Raw genomic sequence first — 11,827 nt, forward strand, 5'->3', positions numbered from 1 at the left:
AATAATTGAAACCATGAGTATATAGAAGTGGAGGCAGTATAGGAGAAAATGCATTTTAAAACTGGAGTTAGGGAAGTTAGTCGTGCTTATGTTGCAGGTTGGGTTCTCCAGGAATCAGACTTGGAGCTGGAGATTAGCTTCAGGATGTTTATTAGGGAGTGCTCTTGGGATCACAATTGTGAAAGGGAGGGAAGGAAGTGGGATAGATGCAGAGAGAAGTGGAGTTGCAGTGTCATGCCAGTGGAGCATGGGAATCCTTAAGCTAAATATTTAATAGTCGTTGTCTTTGGCTGTGCAAGATAACATGACCTTTTTTAGTTTCATCTTAATACATGTCCATTTTAATGTAAAAATACGTATATATTACTTTTGTATTCTGAAAAAAAAATAAAGCTTTCTGTTTTGGGGGAAAATACAAATAACTTTTTAGAAGAGAGTATTTTGTCAGTCATACATGGCACTTTGGGTTCTGAAGAATATAACCTTTAGTTTTAAAGCTTCAGTGCCATTAATGGATATTATATTTGCTTTTCAGCTTGGGCAATGGTAGATGGTGGTTCAAATGTGAAAGCCCGCTCTTCCTACAATGAGAAGACCCCAAGGATCGTTGTGTCTCGTTCCCATTCAGGGATGGTCAGACAGGTCGCTCTTCAGACTTTTGGAAACCAGACTACAATTATCCCAGCTGGTGGTGCTGGTATGTTCCTCTTCCTGTATGATCCCTGGAGAATGTTCCTGGCATGGTCAAGGCTGTGTTAGGAGACTGATTTGCTTGTCCATGCTTGGGAAGAAAGTGAGGAGGAATGGTGTACTTTTAAGGCAGGCTTGGTCTCCTGTTTGGTAACCTCGAGGGTGGAAGTTTCGTCACTCTGCCCTTCTTATTAGAAAGAAGCAGTCTCGGCCGGGCGCGGTGGCTCAAGCCTGTAATCCCAGCACTTTGGGAGGCCGAGACGGGTGGATCACGAGGTCAGGAGATCGAGACCATCCTGGCTAACGGTGAAACCCCGTCTCTACTAAAAAATACAAAAAACTAGCCGGGCGATGTGGCGGGCACCTGTAGTCCCAGATACTCAGGAGGCTGAGCCAGGAGAATGGCGTGAACCTGGGAGGCGGAGCTTGCAGTGAGATGAGATCCGGCCACTGAACTCCAGCCTGGGCAACAGAGTGAGACTCCGTCTCAAAAAAAAAAAAAAAAAAAAGCAGTCTCACAACAGTGATTTCTCTTTCTTGAATACACAAAAGCATATTCCCTCCCATTAGATCTACCACTGATTGCTTTTTATGCAATCTGATTTCAAAATAATTATCTTATCTGTGGGAATATCACAGAGGGGAAGAAAGATCAAGCACTTAAGATGCCTCATATGGCAGAAAGACGCCAGGAGTCATCGTAAGTATTATTAGAAAGGCTAATCCCTGAGTCACCAACACCCCTGAACTCTTTAACCTGCATGCCTGGGATGAGCAAGAGAGGCTAGTGCCCACCCACCTTACTGTATATTCTGTACTATTATATTAGTCAGCCTAGTTTTTCAGAAAAGAAACCGATAATACAATTTCAAGCCTTGTGAGTCATATACAGTCTCTGTTGCATACTATTCTTTGATTTTCTTTAATGAACTTTTGAACATATTTTTAAAAAATTCTCATCTTAAGAGCCCTACAAGAACAGGCCATGACCTGGATTTAGCTTGAGGGGCTGTTTGTCAGCTCCTGTTATGGGTACTGTCTAACATGTCAGAAATGTTTTAATTCACGTTAATAGCAAATTATGGTCAGCAAACAAATGTGTTGGAAAATCTTCTCAGCACACATAAAGGGAGAAGTAATACTTCCTTTTTTTTTTTTTTTTTTTTTTGTCTTTTTTGAGATACAATCTCATTCTATCTCCCAGGCTGGAGTGCAGTGGTGTAATCTAGGCTCACTGCAACCTCCGCCCCCTGGGCTCAAGTGATTTTTGTGTCTCAGCCTCCCAAGTAGCTGGGACTATAGGCATGCACCACCATGGCTGATTTTTTGTTATTTTTAGTAGAGGCGGGGTTTTGCCATATTGCCCAGGTTGGTCTTGAGCTCCTGAGCTCAGGCAGTCTGCCTGCTGTGGCCTCCCAAAGTGCTAGGATTACAGGTGTGAGCCACCACACCTGGCCAATACTTTTTAACTTTTAAGCCTAATAATTTTAATTTTCTTTTCTATATATCTGCCTTCTTTAATATGGCTTCATTATTTTCTTAGAGGTTCTCTGTTAGGTTGGTTAGGAAAAATGTCCAGAATACCCAGTAGGGATGAGATACCCAGTAGGGATGAGATACCCAGATACCCAGTAGGGATGAGATACCCAGTAGGGATGAGATAACTAGACCCAGTTTCTTCTGCATTTTTTATTAATTTTAAAATTCTGCCTCATTACAAAAAGGCTTTAGAGTGGTAGTGTTACTGTTAGTTCTCTTTCACATGAGGCCTACTTAGACATTTAGGTAAAACTTGTGTGTTTAATATGTCATTCCATAGAAAATGGCACATACTGAATGTGTCATTCCATAGAAAATAACCACATGTATATTTAAAAATTTTAAATTATAGGTATATATTTAGTTACATTTGAGACTAGCTTAATAAGTTACTTTGCAGGCCGAGTGCGGTGGCTCACACCTGTAATCCCAACACTTTGGGAAGCCAAGGCAGGCAGATCAGGAGGCCAGGAGTTCAAGACCAGCATGACCAACATGGAAAAACCCTGTCTCTACTAAAAAATACAAAAAAAAACTAGCAGGGCGTGGTGATGCTCACCTGTAATCCCAGCTACTCGGGAGGCTGAGGCAGGAGAATTGGTTGAACCCAGGAGGCAGAGGTTGCAGTGAGCCGAGATCTCGCCATTGCACTCCAGCCTGGGCGACAGAGCGAGACTCTGTCTCAAAAAAAATAAAATAAAAAATAAGTTACTTTGCAATGTATTTTTGTTCTGAGTTTAATGTTTATACTGTTACTTTAAAATTGTTTCAATTTGAAATAATTTTAAACTTAAGCAGTTGCAGAGACTGCAGCAAGCTCCTGCACACCCCGTCCTGTTATTTTAACAGTATACTTAATCAAAAAAGTATGCTACTTTCTTAAAATTTTTTGAATAATAACCTAAATTCTTTGTTTATCTTTTAGGTTATAAAGTTTTAGCACTTTTGGATGTGCCTGATAAGAGTCAAGAAAAAGCTGATTTATATATCCATGTGACATACATCAAAAAGTGGGATATATGTGCTGGTAATGCCATCTTAAAAGCCCTTGGGGGGCATATGACTACTCTGAGTGGTGAAGAAATCAGTTACACTGGTTCAGACGGCATTGAAGGGGGACTCCTTGCTAGCATCAGAATGAACCACCAGGCCCTGGTCAGAAAACTCCCAGATCTAGAAAAGACAGGACATAAATAAGCATAACTGATTACAGGGTACAGTTCTTCACAGCTGAAATGGTTAGCCTGAAATGCTGGAAGCTTCGAAGGATTGGTGGAGACTATGCATGGTTAAGGCCATCCCGAACTTTTTAAAGTATTTATGAAGCATCAGAGACTTATTTTCCCTGTAATAGGATGCAAGATCAGGGAAAATGGGTTGCTTTGTGTCTCAAGTATTGTCTTTATTTTTGAGACTATTTTCATACAGTTGTCATACACAAGGCGCATATATATATTTGTGAATTAAAATCTGTAGCTGAGTCTACATTGTTATGAGTCACCATTTTCACACAACATCATGAATCTTCACTGTTAGTACTTTCATATAGAATTCGGTTGAAGGAAAGATTGATTTTTGTGTAGATGTTTAATATAACTTTACAACTTTATCTCATTGAAAATAAAGTCATTGGGGATTTTTACCTCTAATTTGGATGGAAAGCACAAGAAGCCACACATTCATTAATATGCAACAAATGTTGTATTTATGTTACTGAATATTTCTATGGATTAAAATAGAAAAAGTTTAATTGATTTTTTCTTTGAAATTTTAATAACAGGTTCACCAGCTGGTAGAAAATAGAGATACATGATGGTTTGCATTGTAATAATTTCTGTGTGTATGTGTGTGTGTTGTTTTGTTTTTATAAAGATATAAATGTGTTTGTACTCATGAGTTCAGCATTTCTGCTCTCTTGCTGTCTATTTTCATTTTCCCTACGGAAGATGCATGGTTGCATCCTTTTCCTTCTGACCAACACTTAGTCTTTAACTTTGTGAGGTTTGGTTTAAGGATGCAGGGTTAGCACTATAATTTTGGTTCATTTTCTCATAAGGATAAAATATGCTGTAAGGCACTATAAGAATTTAAATGATTCTATTACAATTGAAAGTTACTTGACATTACATGAATTGAACTAGGTTTCATTATTTTCAGACTTTTAGTATTGTTTTTTTAATTTGCCAGGTTTGTATATAGAAGATTCTCTCATTATCAAGAATGAGTATGGTTGCTTTTGCCATGGTTGCTTTTACTATTAATAAATGTATCTAGCCTAACCAAACTGAAAGTGTAGTAACTTTTGAGATTCTCTTAACTTCCCTTCAGATTAAAATAGAGAAGTTTGAAGGTACTTTTTGTTGAAATTTTTTTCTATTCAGTCTGGTTAGAAAAAAAAGTTGTGACATATTCATTGTGTTACCGTAACTAGAACCTTGCTTTGTGAACTATCTTTCATTGGTTTGTGTGGTTTCTCTCAATGTGATATCTGGAAACTTCATGTAAACTATCCATGCCATTATTTCATGTGACTCCAGTGCCCTTGTATTCCATAACATACTGATAAGGAGAGGGATTTCTCATGGTTTCTTTCTTTGCTAAATTTTTTAACCATAATGCAGCTTTCCTTTTATTTTCTTATCTTGGAAGTAAAATTGACCAAAGAATGTACATTCTAGCCTGGTGGAATGTGCATACTTTAGGTTTGTATGTTACATTGTCCAAAGCCCTTTACTTTCTTATTAGTAAACTGAGTCTAATATGACACAAATGTTTCACCCAATCTCTTACAACTGGCCAAATTCAAGAAGGTGGTGGGCCTCATTAGTGCGCCTTTTCAGTGAAAATTCAAAGTTTTGGTAGTTGGAACACTTGATATTTAAATAGGACTTGAGAATTTTGAAAAGAGTCAGACCTCATCTTTTTTACTTTGCAATAAGCTGAAGAAACTGTCTTTTTCAGGAGAGATGGCCAGATGGTAAAGGTATATGCTGTTGCCAGAGTCCTGTGGTATAAGCATCTGTTTTTATTGTAGTATGTCAAAGTTAGGGAAATGGGACTGGCAAGTAAAAAATGGAATTTAATTTCAATGTTATATGGGAACTCTGATTTAATTGGAAGCAAACTAGTTCAAATTAGCAGGAATTATTTTATTTTATTTTTTCGAGATGGAGTTTCGCTCTTGTTGGCCAGGCTGGAGTGCAATGGCATGATCTCGGCTCACTGCAACCTCCACCTCCTGGGTTCAAGTGATTCTCCTGCCTCAGCCTCCCAAGTAGCTGGGATTACAGGTGTGCACCACCATGCCCGGCTAATTTTTTTGTATTTTGTTAGAGACAGGGTTTCTCCATGTTGGTCAGGCTGGTCTCAAACTCCCGACCTCAGGTGATCCGCCTGCCTCGGCCTCCCAAAGTGATGATTTTATTTTTATTTTTATTTTATTGATCTGCATATAGATAATGACTTTGTGAAGAGTGTGTGTTGTGTGCAAAACTTAAGATATTAGTTGAGAGTTAAATACATTATTTTTATAATACGTTGGGTATAGTCTAGTTACTAATGATTTTTAAGTACTTTTATAAAAAGTTCATTTTTAAAATTGTTTGTTTTTAAAAGCCAATATACACTGCGGAATTAGGAACAGTATTTATATTTATTTATACAAGACATTGTGCCAGAGCATACTAGTAAAACACCTTCATGAATGGGTAATGTAATCTCCCAGAATTACATTAAAATTATTTCTGAAAAGTAGCAAAGTCATTACATTTTACTTTTAATGACCCATACCTCACCAGCTCCTTGTCTTTTCTTCACTGTTGCCCTTATTTTGAGGCAATTTTTCCTTAAAATATAACTTACGCACCACATTTAGTAGAGGCAGTGACAGTGATCTCAGTACCTATCAGCTGTCCCCCTCCTCTGCCCCTCTTCATCTCTTCTACCTTGTGACCATGTCCCTTGCCCATTCATGTTCTCCTTTATCTCTGCTTTTCTTTCTTAGCCAGGATGCTTCCCCCACAACTCTCACTCCCAAATTCTTTTAGATAATACATTTTTCTGGATATTGGCTGCTGAAATCTGAAGCTCTGGTAAAGTTCCTAGTATGGGAGATCAGTCCTGGAGGAGGCCTAGTTAACTATTACATTACAAAGACTCCTCAGAAAGTAAAGGAAAATCACCTTCAAAACCACAAACCTTTACGTTGTCGAGTCTAACATGAGTGTTTTTACAAAGTATTTCTACCCATTGTTCAAGAATGTAAATGTAGAAAAAAACACAAGAGAGTTGGGTAGATACACATGCTTGAGGAAACTTGCTTTTACTGTTTTCCTACTTGTATCCCCAGTTCAGTTGAATTTACAAGGACCTACAAGATGGTCATGTTTGTCTTGGTATGTGTCACCCCAATTTTAGTGTTTCTTTTTTGATTTTAAATCAGTAATTATTCAGTGGATTGTTTATACTGTATAATGAAGTAACAAAAACATTTTGGTTTGTATGTTTTAATTAACAGTTGTGCAAATTCTTCCTGTTTGTTAGGTGCTCCCTTTGAATATTTTGTGAACTGTGTCAGAGGGAGAGGGGTGGTGGCTAGGAAGAGGGTCAGAAAGAAGCTAGAGGGAGGTCAGGTAACAGGGAGGATGCAAAGCAAACATCTACCCTGGTCACCCTAGGGTCAGGGTATCTGTGCTTGTCTCATGTTGAATTCAAAAATTGGATATCACTTAGGCTTTGAAGGTGACAGCCATCTCTGATAGCTGAGCATGAGTAAAGAAAGGTAGAGTGCCAGTGCAGAAAGGAAAATATTCAGCTTTCCTCTCTTAGATCACACTTTGAAGATGGCCTTCTGGAGACAATCTGACGGGTTAAAACAGGAACTGTTGAAATTATTCTAGCTGTAACCACCTATCAGCTATGTGTTGATTGATCCTAGAAAGAAAAATAATTTTTCATTTTAGATCTTGATTGAATTTAAGATGTATTTATATGCCTACAAAAAGTCTGTCTTGTTACTGTTGTATAAAATAAACCTAATCTATGGTTTCATTTTTAATCTAAAAAAAGTTGTGCCTTAACAATAGGGCATTGTATGTTAATAAGGGAAAACAATCTTTTTAGTAGATGGGGAAAATAGGAACTTTTTGCCATTAAAACTTAAGTTCTTGTGATGTTTTTAATATTATAGTTGGGGGAAGTTCATTAAAATTAAATTGAAATAAAATTATTTTTGCATAACCTAGCATTTACCACTAAAGTATGTTTTTTATAAGAACTGGCATCTTGGTGTATATAGGTCTGAAATAATATTTCACCTTTTGATTTTTAATTTTAATAATATTAGACCAGGATAGATCACATTTTTGCAAATCTTAGTTTTAAATAAATTATTTCAGTGTGCTGTTAGTCCTCTGCAGTCATTTTGGTTTAAAAAGTGACTTTATTTATGGTAGCATATCAATAATTTATTAATGTTAAAAAATACTTGTGTATGACATTACAAACCGGTACAGTTCCTAGGGGGAGAGGATTCTAATTGATAGGCAGTTGTGAGAGGGCAGGAAGAATGGAACTTTATACTTCAAAAGGAGGCTTTGGTTTTATGAGGTACTGCTTATGTAAATTGTTTATTTTTATTTCATCAAAGCCTGGCAGGTATATGCATTCCAATTTACCATTGGCAAAGCTTTATTTTTATTTTTAAGGTTGGATGTTGAATTAATTTTTTGGGAAATGAGATTTATAAGTAGTTTACTTTCTAGATAAGATAACAGAAGCCAAACTTTCAGAAGTTAAGGATGATAATATTAAAATGACTTGTTATATATTGTGTTTGTAAGGGTTCCCTTAAGTATCATAACTAACAATTTGTGGAAATTGAAAAAGCATAAACTGTGTTATTTGATCAGTAATATGTTCCCTTAAAATTCATTTTGAGGTGTATGTTATACACATAGTAAATTTTTGTTCAGGAATGACTTGCTCATTCTGTATTTTTAAAAATAGGAAATAAGGCATAGTGAGTCATCATTACATCAATTAACCAAAAAGTGTTTCATCCCCTCCATCACTGAAATTATCTCCTGTAGCCACCTTTCTTATTCTTGCATTATGAGGGCACATTTATGGACTTACATTTCCATGTGCCGTATTGTCCATTACCGGCAGTAGCCAAAGCTAGCCGTTTCGGTCCCACAGAAGAGACAATGCTCTGCCATGATGACAGGGCACTGCTAGGACTGGTTTTTCTTGTTTTTGCCTTTTGACGATGTGGACTTCAAGAACTAGATGTATATGCACAAGTTTTGAGTTTACACTAAAACTAGGAAGTGAAGTTTTCAATCTGTGTTCCTGCCTCTTCATACTTTTATTTATTTTTTGTCATCCTGCCTTATACTGGGCTAACAATGAGATAAATTAAAATGCCTTTGAATACTCTTCCCTTTCATGTATTTAAAGCCATGGAGGAACTAGACCATTAGCTGTTGCCATCACATGCTTAGACACCAGTTTACTTAGCGTGTTATGGCCTTCCTCAACCACACTACCAAATTTAAGTGGGTCCTGACTTCACCCTCTGGGAGGAAGTAAACTCTTCCCTCCCCATGGTTTTAGAGCAGTTTTTACCTGCAAGCACCATCTCTATATGTGTTCTTACTCGATTATACAGTTCTTGAGAAGTATTGCATCTTGGTGATTTTTGTATTTCCACCTCAACCCCAGCACCTAGCCCAGTCTCTTGCACAAATTAAGTACTTAATGTGTGTTGAATTAAATTGAATAAAGGATTATTAGCATTAGCATGTTTCGTGCCTTGGTTGTATAAGCTGGTTGTTTGTTTTGTTACATTTGCAAATATTTAATGATTATCACCCCCCACATACTAAGTTTTTAAAAGTTTTGCCTTTGCTTCAGATACTACCCCAGGCAATTTGCTGTAGATAATGTGATAGCTTCCAATGACATAATTACCCCAAACTCTCTGCCCCGATATACTTTGCCAAACGAAATTTGAATTCTCTGAATAAATTGGTCATGTCTAAAAGAGATGGTGTGCTGCATCTCCTTTTTTTTGTGCCCCCAACCCCCCCCAGCCTTTTTTTTTTTTCATTGTAAAAAGCACAGAAAAATTTAACATTTTAACCATTTTTAAGTGTACAATTCAGTGGCATTTCGTATGTTTTCAGTGTTATGCAACCACCTGGAACCATTTCCAGAACCTGTTCATCATTTCTAAACAAACTATACTCATTATATAGTAACTCTTCATTCTCCAGCATCCTCACCAGCCACTGCTAAGATCCCTGCCCCCACCCCTGAGCCAGCTCCTAGTAACTCTTCAGCTTTCTGTCTCTACGAGTTCATCTGATTTTCAACTCTTAAGTCATCTGTTTGAGAACAGATGTACGTGACTTACATATTATAAAACTAGCTTGAATCCTTTCTTAGATTTTTAAAAAGTAAGATGGAGGATAGAGAAAAGAACAAAGGAAGAAAGGAAAGAATTGTAGAAAGGCGGTACTGTTAACTGAACACCGAGGTTTTGGTCTAGATCTCTTTCTTTGCCACACAGAAAGCCAATTACTGAGACAATGAGTATTGCCAAGGAAGAAAGGCTTTATTTGGGTGATGTTAGGGAGATGGGAGATAAGTCTCAAATCTCTCAAATCTATCTCACTGAACCCCCCAAATTCCTGACTAAAGTTACACGTTTATATAGCAGAGAAGGAAAACAGGAGGGGTGAGAAAATGGAGTGCGTCAACAGGCAGCAAGTGATTGAATGAATGGTCTGACATCTCATTGGATGGTTGGGATGACTGGGTAAGATTCCATCTGGGAGGCCTGAAGGAACTTAGGTCTAAGACAAATGTAAGTTTTAAGCTTTAAGCCCAGGAGGGTCAATTTCTATGTTGATTGAAAAAAATCCCATAAACATCAGTTTTATGGGTTAATTGGGCCAGTTTCACTAATAAAAAAGGTACAATGAAAAGGCCACACAGGCTTTTGTTCTTAAGTTTTGTAGGTGTTAGGCCTCTTTAAAATTTTTCAAGTTTCTTCTGAAGATCAATAAAGCAAGCTCAAAAAAGCAAGACCTTTCATTCCATCACTGGCAAACTTCTTTTAATTCCATTGAGAGCAAGATTTTATTACCCATAACGTTATCTTAATTTCTTCAGCTATAGTTCTTAAGTATAAATTGACATTCCTGACCAGGTGCGGTGGCTCATGCCTGTAATCCCAGCACTTTGGGAGGCCAAGGTGGGCGGATCACGAGGTCAGGAGATGGAGACCATCCTGGCTAACACGGTGAAACCCCGTCTCTACTAAAAATACAAAAAAATTAGCCGGGCGTGGTTGCGGGCGCCTGTAGTCCCAGCTACTTGGGAGCTTGAGGCAGGACAATGGCGTCAACCTGGGAGGCGGAGCTTGCAGTGAGCCAGTTCATGCCACTGCACTCCAGCCTGGGTGACAGAGCGTGACAGAGCAAGACTCCGTCTCAAAAAAAAAAAAAAAAAAAAAAAAATTCAGGTTTCTTTTGAGGATCAATAAAGCAAGCTTCAAAATAGCAAGACCTTTCATTCCATCACTGGCAAACTGTTTCTAAGTCCATTGAGAGCAACTTTTTATTACCCACATTATCTTAATTTCTTCAGCTATAGTTCTTAAGTATAAGTTGACATTATTTCCAATATTGCATGACTGAAATTTTGCACATTAAATTTCCTAAGGACTTCTTGGAAAAAGTACTTACTGACTTGGCAGGTTAGTACTTCCCTGACAAAGCTGCATGTAAAGATGGCAGGGTTGGGGAGACTGTGGGCTTGCTCTGAACGCTGGTGAATTCTGCCCCAGCCTCGATTGTCTAGGTGGCCGGTGTTCTGGAATTCACTACCACTCCTTCCATATACTTCCAAGCACACTTTCTAGGCTACAATTGAATATAGAGGCAGAAAATACCTGAGTATTACAAGAAGTTTATGACTTCTTGATGCTTTTTAGAGGCCTAAGTAATTTTTTACTGTCCATTGGAGTCCCATTGGAGTATCGGGTTTGTATTTTTAAAATATTGTAATTGCCTCACGCTTATAATCCCAGCACTTTGGGAGGCCGAGGCTGGCGGATCGCCCGAGGTCAGAAGTTTGAGACCAGCCTAGCCAACATGGTGAAACCCCGTCTCTACTAAAACTGCAAAACTTAGCTGGGCGTGGTGGCACGCACCTGTAATCCCAGCTACTCAGGAGGCTGAGGTAGGAGAATTGCTTGAACCTGGAAGGCAGAGGTTGCAGTGAACTGAGATTGTGCCACTGCACTCCATTTTGGGTGACAGAGCAAGACTCCATCTCGATTATCTATCTATCTATCTATCTATCTATCTATCTATCTATCTATCTATGTATATATGTATATTTATATTTAATTGCATTTATTATTTTAAGCACACACTCATGAAAGGGCAGTAGGTGAGTGGTATACTTTACCTACCTTGTCTTCAGTTAATCTTTCTTTCTATAACCATTGGTGAGATAGGGGAAATTTAAACTCCTGGCATCCTCTTTAAATTCATGCCATCTACCCAAAAAATATCAGGTGTTTGTA

At 38.0% G+C, this 11,827-nt stretch overlaps 1 protein-coding gene across 1 annotated transcript in view; it reads left to right on the top strand.

Moving 5' to 3' along the window:
• The window catches only part of BPNT2 (3'(2'), 5'-bisphosphate nucleotidase 2), a 34,936-nt gene extending 25,660 nt beyond the window's left edge, over nucleotides 1–9,276 (top strand). Inside the window, exons 4-5 of the mRNA XM_011742283.2 lie at nucleotides 536–697; nucleotides 3,155–9,276. Of these exons, the coding sequence (XP_011740585.1) occupies nucleotides 536–697; nucleotides 3,155–3,426 (434 nt within the window). The 3' untranslated portion in view covers nucleotides 3,427–9,276. The remainder of the gene's footprint in view (nucleotides 1–535; nucleotides 698–3,154) is intronic.
• Nucleotides 9,277–11,827: the final 2,551 nt, after the last annotated feature.

Source organism: Macaca nemestrina, chromosome 8 (genome assembly GCF_043159975.1).
Source record: "Macaca nemestrina isolate mMacNem1 chromosome 8, mMacNem.hap1, whole genome shotgun sequence".
Lineage (NCBI taxonomy): Eukaryota > Metazoa > Chordata > Mammalia > Primates > Cercopithecidae > Macaca > Macaca nemestrina.